This window comes from Chiloscyllium punctatum, chromosome 1 (genome assembly GCF_047496795.1).
Source record: "Chiloscyllium punctatum isolate Juve2018m chromosome 1, sChiPun1.3, whole genome shotgun sequence".
Lineage (NCBI taxonomy): Eukaryota > Metazoa > Chordata > Chondrichthyes > Orectolobiformes > Hemiscylliidae > Chiloscyllium > Chiloscyllium punctatum.
Window position 1 is genome coordinate 31,043,171 of NC_092739.1, and position 18,236 is coordinate 31,061,406.

At 39.0% G+C, this 18,236-nt stretch overlaps 1 protein-coding gene across 1 annotated transcript in view; it reads left to right on the forward strand.

Moving 5' to 3' along the window:
* The window catches only part of ugt8 (UDP glycosyltransferase 8), a 77,526-nt gene that overhangs the window by 12,189 nt on the left and 47,101 nt on the right, over positions 1 to 18,236 (forward strand). The window contains exon 2 of the mRNA XM_072587404.1: positions 14,560 to 15,383. Coding sequence (XP_072443505.1) covers positions 14,562 to 15,383 — 822 coding nt within the window. The 5' untranslated portion in view covers positions 14,560 to 14,561. The remainder of the gene's footprint in view (positions 1 to 14,559; positions 15,384 to 18,236) is intronic.

An 18,236-nucleotide genomic window follows, 5' to 3' on the forward strand; every position in this document is an offset into this window, starting at 1 on the left:
TCTACATGTACATCAGCAAAGAAAACAACTCCATTTGAGAGGAAAAGGATGGGAGGTTATCATTGACTGTAACCAATAGTTGGAGAGATGGCTGGAACAAACTTGTCGTCCAGGGAGATCAGTCACCAGTGGAACTCTGAGCAACATAGAGGGCCAACCTGTAATGCAAGAGTATGATATTGAACGAAAAGTACAGGAGATCAACCCAGAGAGTCATTTGGTTTGCAATATGCAAACCTCTGGGTCCTGATACTGTGCAAAGTAGACTGGCACTCCATTGCATAACTTATCTCTGTAGAGAGATGAGGCACTGCCTCAATGTGTAATGCAAGGATTGCTAACTAGAAGAACAAGGATGGCAATTGCAGCAACTATCGTGACATTTGCTTGCTGAACATGTTGGAATAAACATTTATCTGTGTGGTCCTTGTCAGACTACAGATGTTGCCCTGAATGCATCCATCTCAATCCCAGTCTTGCAGAAGTGGAAAATCCACAATTAACATGTCATTTCAGCAACTGGAAAAGCAATATTTTGAATAAAGGGGATCTCCACCTATACTATTTGAATAGCTGTCCACTAAAGTAGTCAATGTGATTCCCTCTTTCTATGATACTATCATGGGCAAAATTAGACCCATTTGAAATCTGCAGTGATGTCAGACAGAATTGCATTCCATTGTAATTTTTTTTTCCTTTTGGTGTTTTCCTTGTCATGTGCCTTCAGTTCAGACACAAGTGGACACCCTTTGTAGATCAGAAATGACAAAGCTCTTCAACCTTATCTTCTTGAAACCCAAAACAAATGTATACTAAATCCTCAGATGCTTTAGTCTCGTGCTGTGCTTGAAGTTTATAATGCTTGCAGCAAATGGACAGATTTTCTTATGCCTACAAAGAGCTTTGTTCAGGATATTGCAGTACTCTCTATCAGCATTGATAATGTGACATTGGTGCTTGATAGATTCATGGATAGGTTCCATAATCGTAAAGATAATTTGATACTAAAATCCACATACGTTGCAAAGGCAGCAGCTCTCAGCTTAGACGTGTGTGTGCAAGACAACAGAAACCTAACCAAGACGACAGATTGGATCTATCAAGCTGCATCATCTGTGCACTTTGCTGTATAGTAGTGACTTCTTCTTTAAAACATTACTTAGTAGGAGAAAAAGACCCAAAGAGTTTCCACCTTGGCTGTCTTGAACCTACTGTTTATCTATTTTGGAAAGGCAAGGTCAGCAACTGAGGTCCTGGAGTATATTACATGTTAATTCCATCAGCATGTAGTCATTACTAAGTGAGCAATGTCTGTTGTGAATTTCCCTATCAATCGTATACCCAAAAATGTTCTAGAAAGCGAACTGATACTTGTTCATGATTTGCTGGGCATCCAACATATATCCAGGAAAATGTTGACTGTTTGGAAGGGTATTAGAAGAAGTGAACCGAACCCAGAAAACTCACCTGGCCAAGAGAGCCCAGAAAAGGCAGTGGCTAGAAATTAGAGTACCTTCTCAGCCTACTGTTCTCACCTGAAAATGTGAGTTTCTGAACCATACCACCTGATGCTTAATGCAGAGTTGACCAACAAATGGATCTACTATTACATCACAAGATGAAAGGCAGCAGAGAATAACATGTAGTTCTCTGCCTGTAATAGTAAAGTTGATGTAAATTTGCACAGATGGCCATTGAAAAGAAATTTCCTGTATTCTGCTTTGAAATTCTGAAAAATAAATATTGGGTAATAGAAGAAAAGATACAAGAGAACAAAACTGAATATGTTGTATTTATTGCGTTGTGGGTGGTTTGAAAGCATGCAGATTGTATGGGTAGACAAAGAATGTATAGTCCATGGTCTTAACCTTGCTGCCCACACTTCTATGCTGCTGAGGCCTTGCTGCCCACACTTCTTTTGCAATTTGGGTGCTTTCTTTTTTGTGTCTATAATATAGTTAGTATAATTGTTTTAAATTTCATTATGAAGCAAGATTGAATTGTTGGGGTAGAGTTATTCCTTTAAAAATCTAGGCCTGTGCGATACTTGCAGCTGAATGAATGAATGATTTCACCAGCATGAAGATGTGATATCTTAAACTTTTCAACCAAAATATTATATAGTGTACATGTTTATGCAATTCATTAAAGGAACAATCACCCTAAGTATTGAAATTTGAAGCACTGTAGGAGTTTGTGTGGCTACATTTCATGGTTGCTTCTTCATCTTGACTTCCCTGTGATATTTACTGCAGTCAACATTCCATTGTTTCCCAGGGTGGTGGTGGGGGGGGCGGAAGTGGGCAATAATCCTGCATAACTCCTATAATTGGAGTTCCTTTGCATTCATTTCATTTCGTTTCCAAGCTTGGAATCAGCTTAAATTTATGAGGTAAAAACAATGATTGCAGATGCTGGAAACCAGATTCTGGATTAGTGGTGCTGGAAGAGCACAGCAGTTCAGGCAGCTCCAAGGAGCTTCGAAATAGACGTTTGGGGCAATAGGCCTATTTCGAAGCTCAGTGGATGCTGCCTGAACTGCTGTGCTCTTCCAGCACCACTAATCCAGAATTAAATTTATGATAATGACTCCCAAATTTGGTCATCAGTTTTGAAAGTTATTGTGAACTCTTCAACAATATCCTGTTTGGTATTACATTTAGTCAGAATATCTAGCTGTTCAACATTGACTTGTTTCAGTTAATGGTATTTAGATGTTCAGAATTCAGTTCAGCAGCCTGCAGTTTCACCTAGTTTGTCCATTTTGTGTACAGCCTTTATATCCTGTCCAGTTTTGCCCTGAGCTTTTAAACTCTACATTCGCTTTTATCACTGGTGTTGTTTGCTTTTACATTGTGAATATGGCTTTTCCAAGTCATGTTTTTATGTATATTGCTGCCATCGTTAATATTTTTGTAACCACCTGTTCTTAAAAAAAAATATATTTTAACCTTTTTTCAGTGTTACTTTTGTTGGTTTGCAGTGCTGTGTAGTACTTGGGCAAAGTTGCATTCATTCAGAACTCTGACAGAAAGATATAATCTGTTTATTTATATTAGTGACTTAGATGAAAGGACCACGTGTACATAGCAAAATTTTGCTGACAATGCCACAATACCCAGGAAAAGCAAGTTGTCAGGAGATTGTAAAAGGTGCATAGGTGAGGTGGTCCATGTTGGCAGTAAAAATGGAAAAGTTGAATAGTGTTCAAATTTGAGAACTCTGCAGAATGCTGTGGAGCAGAGATCTTGGTGTTCTCATATATGGAACTCCACAGGTAGCATGCAAATACAGCAAGTAATTAGGATGAAGAAAGGAAACATTTGCAATGTTTAAAGTAGGAAATTTTACTGGAGAAGACCTTGGTAAAACCACAACTTGGATGCTGCATACAATTTTGGGACTTACTCCTTTGGATATCCAATGCTAGAAGTGGTTTAAAGAAGATGATTCCTGGAAAGAAGGGTTTGTTTTATCAGGGAAGGTTAGACTTATACTTGAAGTTTAGAAGAAGAATGAAAGATGATCTTATTAAAACACACTGGTTCTGAGGGGCTTGAAGTGGAAGATGTGAGAGGATGCTTTCTCTAGTATGTGAATCCTAAACTTGGGGGCACGGTTTCAAAATAAGCTCTCGTTGGAATTTCATCTATGAAGATCATTAATCTTTGGAATTCTGCTTGCATAAATTGACTTATTGCACTTGAATGCAGTGGTTTGAAAATCCTTGCAATTAGGCATCAGTTACTCTTTATTTTTAGACATTTTTGCAGTGAGCTTGTCTTGCTGGGCTCCACTTGCATAAACACTCATTAATTTGAAACTCTGAGCACTTTTTCCTAATCTGAATCCTTAACAGGACATTAAAATTCATGGTATTATTTACTATGTCTTTGAGTTTCTCATGTCCTGACTAACTTTTCTACTTCGATCAACAGTACTGCAATTCATCTGCTTATCTCCATGCTGTTTGTGGGACCTTGCTGTGTGCAGACTGGCTGCAGTGTTCTTCACAATGTAATGGGCTGCACTTCAAAAACCTAAACTTTTTTTGACAACTCTGGGAGTAGCAGGATTTTATTTTCCATGTGCTACACCAATGAGATGTGATAGCTATAACTAGCTGTCGACTCTGATTATTGAGACAGGGTATGCATCCCTGTAAATATGTAAAGATTGATTTCAGTTATATCAATCACTAGGTGACCCTTTTGAATGAAACAAGTTTCCGTGGCTGTTATATGGATCGTTCTGGATTACATGTAAATTTATCAATCCAAATGTGGTCACTTCTCATTTGCCTTCATTCTGGTTTTTCAATCTGTTTTTCTTTCACTCAATTCAACCTCCTGAGTTCAATCTGGGTACTCTTCTGTACTGTGGCTGGGACTTAGTTCCTATACCAACTAGAACTAAACGTAATATTGAAGATTTAAGCTTGCCAGGTTACAGTGGTGTTTACTTTTGAGCATGATGGTACCTGTTGGTGCTGCTTTCCATTGTTTTCGCAATAACAGGATGTCCTCACTTAGTTTAAGGTTGTGTTTGTGAAAATTTTAAGTGAGGAAGACTAAGTTCCATAGTCTTCCTTAGCAGCAAAATACTGTTAAATACTAAATTGCTAAATTCCTATATTGATTAATTAAATAACTGTTAAAATACATTTTGAGAAAAAAAATGTAAGGTACACAAACTGCTGTAATATCTACTCATCAGGCTCCAGGTTGCTTGTTGGGGCAACACTTCTCCCTGTGGCTGCTTCTATTGGCTGGCTACAGATCATAGAGATGTACAGCGCTTTGGCATTTTGGTTGGGCAAGAAGACCATGGCTCCGCCTGTCTTGATGGATTCAGTGGCTCCCCTGCATTGTTCTGGGGAAGAGGATTGGGGATTTATTGCAACATTCTGGTCAGATATAGTGTTGTAGTAAACTCTATTCAAACAAGTCTCTCTATGCTCAACAAGATTTCCGGTTGCTATAACCTATCAACATTAAATGAAACAATGCCAAATCTGGCAATGTTAAAAGTGGACTCTATTTTTAATTGGCTTAAGCATCTTGGCGCAGCTTTTCAGTTTTATCAAAAGCTTTTGGAAGTCATGGCATACTAAAATCTCCTCTTTATATATTTTAATTTAAAAATAGATTGCAAATATTTATTTTGTGATAAACCTATATCTAATGTGAGGGCCAAGATTTTCAACAATTGAAACTGAATAAACAAAACCGTTTGATACATTAATACTGTAATGTAGTCAGTATCTTTGCAAACACGAGCTTTTAAACAGGTCTGATTTACTAGCATTTTTTTAAAAAAAGAAAAATTCAAGGCAAAATAGATTTTTCAGAGCTGTCTCAAAATTCTGCCAATGGGTCGCTGATAGAAAAATAGATTGATTTACCGGTTAGATTTTAAACCTTTCCCAGGTGGTAATTTTAGAATATTTCTCTAATGTATTCACTCAGTTTGGGCATTTGTGATGAGGTAGCATTTATTGATGTTGAAGGTGTTGAGTTGCCTGGCTGACACAATGCATTGTAAGGGTAGTCCCATAGCATGATTTAGGTTGGGAATTGCAGAATATTGACATCAGATCCATATTTTGTTATACAGGTGATTAGCACTACTACCTCACAGTGCCAGGAACCCAGGTTTGGTGCCAGCCTTGGGTAACTGTTTGTGTGGAGTTTGTATGTTCTCTCTGTGTCTGCATGGTTTCCTCTGGGTGCTTTGGTTTCCTCCCACAGTCCAAAGATGTGCAGATAAGATGGATATGGGCAATGTTTTAGCATGGCCAAGTGTCCAGGCACTTGTAGCCGTGGTGAATGCAGGGTTACACGGGAAGGATAGGGAGCTGTGTCTGGGTTTGATGCTCTCTCAAGGGTCTGTGTGGACTCTATGGGTTGAGTGCTCTGTTTCCACACTTCGGGGATTTTGTGATACTTCCAATTCAATATGATATGTAACTTTGGAAACTGAATCAATGCTGGGTTTTTTTTAACCTTTTTTTGGTCTGAGCTACAAGAGATTTTGGGATTTGTCATTGGTGCGTCATTTCTGCTTGCTTCTACTTGTAGTAGAACTCGTGGTCTGAATCGTCTAGGTAGTGACAATCACTATTGTATTGCTCCGATCCTGGCATTTTCAGAAGTTTGGAACACACCTTCTATGATCTTGTCATACAGGATACACTGAGGAAGTTGTGCCACACTCTCTACTATGGTGCTAATTGTCACATTCAGTTAGAGTTTAAATGCCCCAAATTGTTAATTATTGCACTTCCAATGATGTTTCACTGCAGAAATCATTTAGAAAGCGTAGTGTCCACAGTGATTTTAATTATCTTGTGGCCAGTATTTCTTTAAGGACCTGTTTTCCTGGTAAGTATTCCTCCCACCCCCGCCATGACTTAATAGTGTTCACCTCCCTCCATCCCCATTTTCTGACACTATTTTTAATCCTGTGCTCTCACCCTCTCCAATTTAAGGAAATGCTGAACCATCCCATTACTGCCCTTCTTTTGACATCAGCTGGACAGGAGCCAAGAATTCCAGGAGGCTGTGTTACCAAGGGTTGGGATGAGTGCTGATTACTGTCTGTGTTTTGGCTGGGTTTGTGTGGTTCTTGCTGACTGATCTTTTATTGATTTTAAAAATCACACAACACCAGGTTATAGTCCAACAGGTTTAATTAGAAGCACACTAGCTTTCGGACTGACGCTCCTTCATCGGTAGTGGAGGGCTCAATCCTAACACAGAATTTATTGTAAACATTTACAGTGTGATGTAACTGAAATTATACACTGGAAAATTGATTCTGTTAAGCCTTTCATCTGTTAGAATACAGTGATAGTTTCACTACTTTAATGTGTAAATCACAAAACCGTTTTTTTTAGAAGTTGCATTCTTGGGTTAGCTGTTAACAATGGCGATAGCTAGACAATATGTTGAAGCTGTTGGCCCCCTGTGTTCTCTAGGAGAAAGTGAGGACTGCAGATGCTGGAGATCAGAACTGAAAATGTGTTGCTGGAAAAGCACAGCAGGTCAGGCAGCATCCAAGGAGCAGGAGAATCGACGTTTCAGGCATGAGCCCTTCAGGAATGAGTAGAGTGTGCCAAACAGGCTAAGATAAAAGGTAGGGAGGAGAGACATGGGGGAGGGGTGTTGGAAATGTGATAGGTGGAAGGAGGTTAAGGTGAGGGTGATAGGCTGGGGTAGGGGTGGAGAGGTCAGGAAGAAGATTGCAGGATAGGAAGGTGGTGCTGAGTTCGAGGGTTAGGACTGAGACAAGGTGGGGGAGGGAGGGAGAAATGAGAAAACTGGAGAAATCTGAGTTCATCCTTGTGGTTGGAGGGTTCCTAGGCAGAAGATGAGGCGCTCTTCCTCCAACCATCGTGTTGCTATGGTCTGGCGATGGAGGAGTCCAAGGACCTGCATGTCCTTGGAGGAGTAGGAGGGAGAGTTGAAGTGCTGAGCCACGGGATGGTTGGGTTGGTTGGTCCGGGTGTCCCAGAAGTGTTCTCTGAAACATTCCGCAAGTAGGTGGCCTGTCTCCCCAATATAGAAGAGGCCACATCGGGTGCAGCAAATGATGTGTGTGGAGGTGCAGGTGAATTTGTGGTGGATATGGAAGGATCCCTTGGGGCCTGGCGGAAACGCAAGAAATGCAAAACTTGCGCCCACATCTCCCCCCTTACTTCCCTCCAAGGCCCCAAGGGATCCTTTCGTATCCGCCACAAATTCTCCTGCACCTCCACACACATCATTTACTGTGTAGAGTGTGTAGAGTGTCCTGAACCCAAGGTTGAGGCCCTCCCTATGAGTACCGAACTTAGCTATCAGCCTTTGCTCGGCCACTTTTCTCTGCTGCCTGTCCCGAAGTCCACCTCGGAGGATGGTCACCTGAAGGTCCAAGTCTGAATGTCCTGGATCACTGAAGTGCTCCCCAACTGGGAGGGAACCCTCCTGTCTGGTGTGCGGTGCCCATTCATCCGTTGTCGTAGCCTTTGCTCGATTTCCCCAATGTACCATGCCTCCGGGCATCCTTGCCTGCAACGGAAAAGATAGACAATGTTGGCTGAGTCACATGAGTACCTGGTATGTACAAGGTGGGAGGTTTCCCCATGCATAATGGTGGTATCTATGTCCACACTGGCACGTCTTGCAGCATCTACCGTGACAGGGTTGTATGGGGTTGTTCTGAGAGCCAGGCAGCTTACCTTGAACAATGATCTGTTTGAGGTTTGGCGGTTGTTGAAAGGCAAGTAGTGGAGGTGTGGGGAAGGTCTTTGTGAGGTGCTCATCCTCACTGATAATGTGTTGCAGGTCACGAAGAACATGGTGTAATTTTTCAGCTCCTGGGAAATACTGAACAACGAAGGGTACCCTGTCGGTTGCAGCACGTCTGTCTCCGTTATCTCTCTCTTTTTGGACTAGAATCAATCTAAACATCGTGGCATAGACAGAGAACATAGGGGGCCAACACCTTCAACTGTCGTCTAGTTATCACCATTGTTAACAGCTAACCCGAGAATGCAACTTTTGGAAAAAAAAGGTTTTGTGATTTACATATGAAAGAAGAGAAACTATCACTGTATTCTAACAGATGAAAAGCTTAACAGATAATCAATTTTTCAATGTATAATTTCAGTTACATCGCACTGTAAATTTTTGCTAGAAATTCTGTGTGTTAGGATTGAGTCCTCCACTACCACCTGATGAAGGAGCGTCGCTCCGAAAGCTAGTGTGCTTCCAATTAAACCTGTTGGACTATAACCTTGTGTTGTGTGATTTTTAACTTTATACACCCCAGTCCAACACCGGCATCTCCAAATTGATCTTATTGATGTTGGAGTCAGGAGTGTGGTTAGGGTAAAACTGTCAGTTGAAATGAAGCAAATCGATGGTAATAAGTTGAAGCTGATGCCTCATCTCCAGTCTGAAGATTTGGTTTTTGTTATCTGAAAGCTTAAGCCAATAACATCTTGTACAGACCAATTGGTTTTAGCAGAACTATTGTTTGATGTGCTTGATATGTACATTTTCTGAAAGTAATGCCCACTGAACACCGGTTGATTCAGTAATTGATTCATTGATGATCCTTCATAGTCTCAATAGCAGTTAGGCAGTTAAATTTAAAAAATGCATTTTTTGAGCAAAGTATGGAGGCTTATTATACAGTGGCCTTTTGTCAGAAATTCCTAGTTGCTTTGTGTTTCACGTCCTACATTATTTCTCATCCATCTCACGTCATGATTTTAAAATAGCTGTAGACACCTACTTCAAATACTTTCTCAAATTTTAGTTTGGATTTCTGTATGTTTGGAATGAAATTGTTCATGCAGTTGGAAGGCTTTTATTCTGATGTCAGAAGTCAGATGAAGTCCAGAATTCATAGGGCAGCAAACTCTGTAAACATACTTAATTGTAATTATTTTCATTGTACCAAATTGGGTAGCTGGGTGTTAACATTACACAAGTGTTTATGCAAAAAATATAAGAAGTCTTCAACAGGAGGTTTGCTTGACATCAGTCACCTTATTCAGTCAAGTCCTCTTGATCAGTCTTATGAACAAAATAAGTGGTAGTCTGCACAAAGTTACACCAGTTTGAAATTTTCTTAGAAATTTATCAATTACACCACAAGTAGAACCTGTTGGGTATGGGTTAAGAATGTAGGAATGGCTGTTCTGCGGAGATTTCTAAACCAGAACTTTGAGTCATTTTGAGGTCAGCCTAACTGGCTTTTGAATACAACCTCTGTTTTACATCCGTGAATCTCTTCACCTATTTGCTGTTAATTTGTGTTCAGTTTTATTTACAACTCCTGATTATTAAATAGTCCATGACTTAATGTAGTAAAACCTAAACAGTGCTCAGATTTGGGCTGAGCATTAATAAATGTTTGGTTGTGGCTTGACACTTGAATCACAATGACCAGCAAGAGTCCAACTATCCTTTCTAGATATTTTAACTATTTTATGATCTAATTCCATTACCAACATCATTGGTATCACCATTTACAACAAATGTAATTGGCTAATCGCATAAAATAGCCATGGGAGTAGCTCAGAGGCTAGGTATCTGTTGGTGAGTGTCACATTACCTGCCATCCCAAAGTCTTTTCATCACGTTGTGCACATGGTAGTGTAATGGAATGCTGTCTATTCATTTGGATGAAAGCAGCTTCAATAATATTCTAAAATCTATTTCCATCCAGTACAAAGCAGCCTGCTTCAACAGACACCAACCACCATCTAATGTATTCATTTCCTTCACATTTGGCATGTTGTGGCTGCAGTGTGTATTACCTACAAAATGTGCTTCCCTGACTGTCTTTATGTACTGTAGCCATACATTACTACTGGATTCATTGGTCCAGTTATCTTTCAAACACTATATACCATCCTCCATTGTTTTTAATCTTTACTTGAAAATCTAACATCTGTATCCTACCCTAATGTGCAGTAAATCCAGTTTGGCCATACTCCAGTTCTTACTGATATTTTTGCACTTCATGCACCAATTCAAAGCTTTTACCCTTGTGTTTTTCACTGAAACTCAGAAATATAACCTTAAATATCCAGTGGAGCTGTTGAAGGCTGTCACTGTAATATGTGGAAAGTCAAAACCAATTTCACCTTAATTTCAGAAAGTTATTGTTAATTGAGGAAATGGAATGCAGACTGGGTGACCACAGAACACGATGCTCTGTCAATTTAAAGATGACAATGACCTTTCAATGGCTGCCATTTTTAACAACCCCACTATTCCCATGGCAATATTTTTGCTCCTACAAGGCTCAAAGCATACTGGTGGAACAACATCTCATTGTTTCCCGAGATACCTTGCATCCTTCAGGACTCAACATAGAGTAACAATTTTTCAGAACAAGAACACTCTCCTCCATGTTTGCCTGATGACTGGACCCTCCCCTTCCCCCTTCCTCTACTCTTTCCACCCCCCCCCACTCCCCCTTTCTCTACTCTTCCTCCCCCCCCCCACTTTGTCACTCTGTGTGCCTCTCTCTCTCTCTCTCTCTCTCTCTCTCTCTCTCTGTTTCTCTGTCTCTGTCTGTCTCTCTCTCTGTGTTTGTTAAATACTTATTGTGAAGTAACCCTATCCTTTTTTAGAAAAAAAAACAAAAACTAATATCTCCCTGTGGTATTACTTTGACCTCTGGTAATGAATTTTGTTTCATCATTGCTCTGGTCATGACATATGATGGCAAACTACCTGGAACATGTTCCTGTACCTATTCCGTCTTAAAAATATTATATTTTTTAAACAGCTAATGATTTTATAAGGTACACGTTACCTGACACTCTCACTGTAAGTGCTGCTTACACTGCTATTTGTTCAAGCACTGAGTGATGAATGCAAATGAGCTGGAGCTAATGGGAGATTTGTCTGGTAGTAATTGCTGATTGGAACAAAAACAAATTATTGGAGAAACTCTGATCTGGCAGCATCTGTGGCGAGAATGCAGAGTCACTGGACTTGAAATGATCTGCTGAGTCCCACCAGCAATTTGTGTTTTTATTAAAGCTTTCTAGCTTTTTGCAGGATGTACATGTATTTGGAAAGGCAAGTACTGATCAGGGATAGTGAACATGGTTTTGTGCGTGGGAAATCATGTCTCACAAACTTGAGTTTTTTGAGGAAGTAAAAAAGAGGATTGCTGAGGGCAGAGCGGTAGATGTGATCCATATGGACTTGAGTAAGGCGTTCAACAAGGTTCCCCATGGGAGACTGGTTAGCAAGGTTAGATCTCATGGAATACAGGAAGAACTAGCCATTTGGATACAGAACTGGCTCAAAGGTAGAAGACAGAGGGTGGTGGTGGAGGGTTGTTTTTCAGACTGGAGCCTGTGACCAGTGGAGTGCCACAAGGGTCGGTGCTGGGTCCTCTACTTTTTGTCATTTACATAAATGATTTGGATGCGAGCATAAGAGGTACAGTTAGTAAGTTTGCAGATGACACCAAAATTGGAGGTGTAGTGGACAGCGAAGAGGGTTATCTCAGATTACAACTGGCTTATCTGGCCCAGATCCTATGGGCTGAGAAGTGGCAGATGGAGTTTAATTCAGATAAATGTGAGGTGTTGCCTTTTGGGAAAGTAAATCTTAGCAGGACTTATACACTTCATGGTAAGGTCCTAGGGAGTGTTGCTGAACATAGAGACCTTGGAATGCAGGTTCATAGTTCCTTGAAAGTGGAGTCGCAGGTAGATAGGATAGTGAAGAAGGCGTTGGTATGCTTTCCTTTATTGGTCAGAGTATTGAGTACAGGAGTTGGGAAGTCATGTTGCAGCTGTACAGGACATTGGTCAAGCCACTGTTGGAAGATTGCATGCTATTCTGGTCTCCTTCCTATCAGAAAGATGTTGTGAAACTTGAAAGGGTTCAGAAAAGATTTACAAGGATGTTACCAGAGTTGGAGGATTTGAGCTATGGGGAGAGGCTGAACAGGCTGAGGCTGTTTTCCCTGGAACATCGGTGGCTGAGGGGGTGACCTTATAAAAGTTTACAAAATTATGAAGGGTATGAATAGGATAAATAGGCAAAGTCTTTTCCCTGTGGTGGGGGAGTCCAGAATTAGAGGGCATTAGTTTAGGGTGAGAAGGGAAAGATATAAAAGAGACCTATAGGGCAACATTTTCATAGTTCACACATGTGAATGAAGTGAGCTGCCAGAGAATGTGGTGGAGGCTGGTACAATTACCACATTTAAGAGGCATTTGGACGGGTATATGAATAGAAGGGTTTGGAGAGATATGGGCCGGATGCTGACAGGTGGGACTAGATTAGGTTGGGATATCTGGTCGGCATGGACAGGTTGGACCAAAGGGTCTGTTTCCATGCTGCACATCTTTGACTTTTTGACTCTATTTTATGAATAGCTAATTGGTTTGTGGAGTGCCAATCAATTGTCAGTGTTGATGAGCAGAAGGTCTTCATCACTGTGAAAGGCTGTTCGACTACCCGGGAGCCAGAGTGTGAGAATTTTAGCATAAGCTTTTAGAGGAAGAAATTGTCCATTTTTCTGCATTTTAAGGAAAATAGTTTGAAGAAAACCAATTCATTTTAGCCCATCGGTTTCTATAATTCATGGCTCTTAACCAATAAGCCAGAAATTTTATAAGTGAATTGGTTGCCCTGTGTATCCCTGCATGCAGGTGGAAGTACCAAGAGAGGAAGTAACTCTTGACAGGTCACAAGGGCCATCCCAATGACTCCAGTGGAGTGGAACCAATAACCTGCCTTTCCAATTTTTCTGTTGATTTGAAACACGTGTGTGTTGGTGTGTGTGTGTGGGGTGGGAGTTTTCTAAAGAGGTTAAGCTTATGTCAGTGGTACATAATTGTTTATGTGTAGCTTGAATCTATTTTTGTCATAATTTAATTCTTAGTCCAGAAATTTGTTCTGTGTATTGTCAACCAGGGTCTAAATCAGTAAAGTGAGGAATTGTGCATATGTTTATGAAGTTTTTTAAATTTTTGTGATGTCTCCAGGAAGACAAGTTCTTCATTTCCAATGCCCTACCCAAGTGAGGCTTAATGGTCCCTGCGCTTTACTTAGACTTTACGTGATTAGGGTTGAATCAATAAGCTTTACTCCAAAGACTATAGTCCAAAAAATGGAAAGAATGTGATCTGTTACTCAATTCATTTACATCTTGCCAGTGAGAAAGGTCCATTCATGCACACTGTTTTTTGCCAGCCAGTCCATATTCTAAATATTCTAACATGTAATCCCCATACTTTGTAATTTTGTTTTCCAAAACAACTTTTCATCTGTCATCTTGTGGAAATCAAAGTAAAGTACATCTACCAACTTCCCTTTTATCCACTGCACATGTTGTTCCTTTAAAGAAATTTAATAAATTGACTAAGTCTGATTTCCTATTCACAAAACCTGTTGACCTTTCCGAATTTTACCTGTGTTTCGAAGTGCACATAACATTCTTAATGAGCAATCTTGATATTTGTCACTTGACAAATATCAAGGTAGCTGGCCTATAGTTTCCTATTTTCTGCTTCTCTTCCTACTTATTGCCTATTTTCTACTTTCTAATACAATGAAACTTCCTGAATCTGGAGAATTTTAAATTAACATTAGTACATCTTCTGCCTCATTTAACTATCTATTTTAAAACCATAATATGATGCAGGACGCATAAACCTGTCTCAGCAGATTGCAAAAGTACACCAAATGAAGGCCAGGTGTGTTTTGTTGTTCTATACTTTCCCATGTTGTTCTATACTTTCGCTGCACATAGTATTTGTTTGATTTTATAATAATAGTGATTATGCTTTTTAAGCAATGTTTTGACTTTTGAATTAATTTATTTTGGTACCACATCAAAAAATGAAATTTTGGGAGATTTTAAAGCTGTCATGTTAATATTAATACATGTTCTTACTGGTTATGGTATAAACTTCATGTCCTCCTTTTAGATTAAAAAAGATAGAACTTTTGTATGATTATTAACTATTCTGGATAAACACATTTGTGTATGTAATTTGTGCTGATGTTGTTTTTATTGTATTTTCAGCCATGAAGTTATATTTCCAAATCCTCATGCTACTTTGGTGCTTTGTGGATATATCAAAGGCTGCCAAAATTGTGATTGTGCCGCCGATTATGTTTGAAAGCCATCTCTACATTTTCAAGACTCTAGCTAAAGCTTTGCATGAGCATGGACATGATACTGTGTTTGCAGTATCAGAAGGTAGAGAAATCCCTTCATCAGATTACTTTAGATTGCTGCGGTATCCTGGTTTCTTCAATAGCACAACAGCAGATGAATTTTTGCAATCTAAGATGCGAAACATTTTCTCAGGAAGACTAACGGCACTAGAACTTTTTGACATTCTGGAGCATTACTCAAAGAACTGTGACATCATGGTTGGCAGTCAGAGTTTCATTGCACAGCTCAAAGAGGAAAAGTTTGACTTGCTTTTGGTGGACCCAAATGAAATGTGTGGCTTTGTCATTGCGCATCTTCTGGGAGTGAAGTATGCAGTCTTTTCTACTGGTCTCTGGTACCCAACAGAAGTTGGTGCTCCAACGCCGTTATCCTACGTACCAGAATTCAACTCTCTCCTTACAGACGAGATGAATTTATTTCAACGAATTACAAATATTGCAGTATATTTGGTGTCACGCTTTGGTGTGAATTTTCTGTTCTTGCCAAAATATGAGAGAATTATGCTGAAATATAAAATTGAGCCTGAACGCTCCATGTACGATTTAATACAGGGTTCCAGTTTATGGATGCTTTGCACGGATATAGCACTGGAGTTTCCTCGGCCGACTTTGCCCAATGTTGTGTATGTGGGAGGAATTTTGACTAAACCTGCAAGCCTTCTACCTGAAGTAAGGTTTGCTTGTTATTCGCACAGCTCGAGGGCTCTGTTACTTTCAATATCACGGTAAAGGCAGAATGTGATCCTTGAAGGCTCTAGATAACTAAATTAATGAGAATAAAAGACTATGGTAGGAATAGAAGGCAAAGGTTTATGCCAAAATAGAATGTAAAACGTAATTTTGATGTATTTATGTCACAAAAGAAAGAAGCTTCAGAGCCTTTTTGACTATATCATGAGAAATCGTTTTTAAAATAAATCATTAGTCTAGCGTGATAATATACAGTTAATGGGTGGCTTGTATATGAAGTATTTTTTGGTTGTGCATTTGAAGGTTGAAATTTAAAATCTGTATTGTAATTTGGATGTTTTACCAAAAATTGACTATTAGACATAATTCTTTGCCTGTTAAGGCCTACCAAGATATATGGCTTATAATTGAGCAGAAAAGTGAAAGTACAATACATTTTAAAAATTTTGCTGAAATCTGGTTTAGATTATTTTCCTTTTATTTTTAAGGTGAAATAATAACTTCATTGAACAATTGTCAATTTATCAATCTTCAACAGATTGAGTCTGTATGATGTAAAATTTTTATTGGGTTCTGATCTATCAAGTTGCCCCAGCACCTTAGCTCCAGGACTGAGTTGAAATAGAAGTTTGTTTTTGAAAAGCAACAGTAGTTATAGATTCATTGGGCAAGCATCAACCATTTTGTTTTAATTACTGTACCAATCACCATGCTCATAGCTGTTAATTTTCAATCCCAGAAAGCATGGATTGTTGTTTAAAATGAGCTATTTTATATTTTAGATATTACTAATACACATCAGGTAATTTCAGTTGTTATTTTAGCTTCGTCAGCCCTTAAATGTTTTAAAGGCCCTTATTCTCCTTCTCAAGGATGGAATATAGATAATGCCAATTGTTTATCATCTTGGTGTTTGGCAAACGATCCATTATTCACTCTCCTTTCCCATCGCTCCCTCTGACCTATGAATAGATTTAAATTCTGAATGCAGTTGTTTTGCATTGGCTGCACACTCTTTCTCATCTGTTCCAAAATGGGACATTGCTGAATATAATCACATAAATTTAATAATGCCTGTGCTGTTAAATCTGAGACAAAATGTCTGCCATGGAAATCAGTTGATGAGCGGTAAAGTTCTTTTTGAGGAAAGAGCCCACAGAAGTCCATTCTAGACACCAACAGGAGAACTAAGAACTTTGTTATAAGATTTATATGACACGGGTTTACTTGAAATTCTGTTGGACTCCAATCTGGTGTCACGTGATTTCTTTGTCCACCCCAGTTCAACACCGGCACCTCTATGTTTAAGATTTGTTGTAATTAAAGAACAACAACCTGAATGATCCTCTCAAAGCAGAATTTGAGTAGAAGTATTTAGAGGATCAGCAATAAATCCAACACTTAGCTCAAAAAGGTGTGGAAGGAAAAAGTAGAATTTTAAGTATTATATAAGTTTTATGTTTGGAACTTTTCATGTTAATTCATGAGATGTTGACCTCATTGACAGCTGACATTTATTGCTTATTCCTAATCTAACCTTAAAGATGGTTGAAAGTTTCCTCTTGAACTGATACAGACTGTATGACCGCTGTACACCTATAGTGGTGGTAGTGTTTCAAGATTTTTATCCGGTTACAATGAGGGAGTGGTGATATTTTTCCATTTAAGATGATTTTCGTGAAGGGTTTCTTGTCAGGCAGTGGCTATCCTTTGTGTCTGCTCTCTCTCATCTTCCTTAGTTGTATTTTTGAGGGTTTGGAATGTGTTTTTTAAATTCTGAAATATTGCAATGGTACATATGCTATAATGAAAAGTGCAAATTTTAAGGTGATAGTACCAGTTAAGTTCACTGCTAAGTAGTGTTGATCACCTTGAGTGATATTCAGAGCTGCACTTGGCTTGCACTGAGGTCTTTGCCCTGAAAATCCAAGCAAGTGAGATGTTAGACTTCCCCAGTCTTGTAATAATCTGAAAAGTTGTAACTACATACTCCTCATCTAGATGTTTCACAAATTAACTTTTTTCTTCCTCTGAGGTAAATTTTATTTATTTAATTGTTGAGAACAATCTCCTTACCAGGAGAAACTATTCCTGCATCTGACACCAGTTAGGTCTCCTTTGAACTTCCCAAAAACTCTGGATTTTTTTTTTCAAACTGAGAAGAATCTTCGATTTATTCAAAAGCCAGCTAATATCTTTCAATATTTTCTCTGTCCTGTCATAAACCTCACAGAATAATCAAAATTCCATTTAACAATTCGAAGATGCACATACAAATTTAAAAGTTTCTGAAATGCCTGACCTAGTTGATTTTAAACCCCTTCACAAAAATATTCAACTTACATATGTCTTTTAAATTTGTATGTGCATCTTCTTTCCAGATTCTTTCATATTGTATATAAGGTCTTCCACCTTTTATCCAAGATAATTAACTGTGATAAGATTAAAAGTTTTTTGGAACTTTTTAATCTAGTGAAATGGAATTGTTTGCTTCAACTAAGAAATAAGAAAGGGATGATCACCTTATTGGGATTGTATTATAGACTTCTCCCCCCAATAGTCAGAGGGAAATTGAGATGAGAAACAAACTTGTAAGGAGATCTCAGCTATCTGTAAGAATAATCGGGTAGTTATAGTAGGGGATTTTAACTTTCTAAAAATTGACTGGGACTGCCATAGTGTTAAATGTTTAGGTGGAGAGGGATTTTTTAAGTGTGTGCAAGACAATTTTCTGATTCAGGATATGGATGTACCTAGTAGAGAAGGTGCAAAAATTGACCTGCTGTTGGGAAATAAAGCAGGGCAAATGACTGAGGTGTCAATGGGGGAACA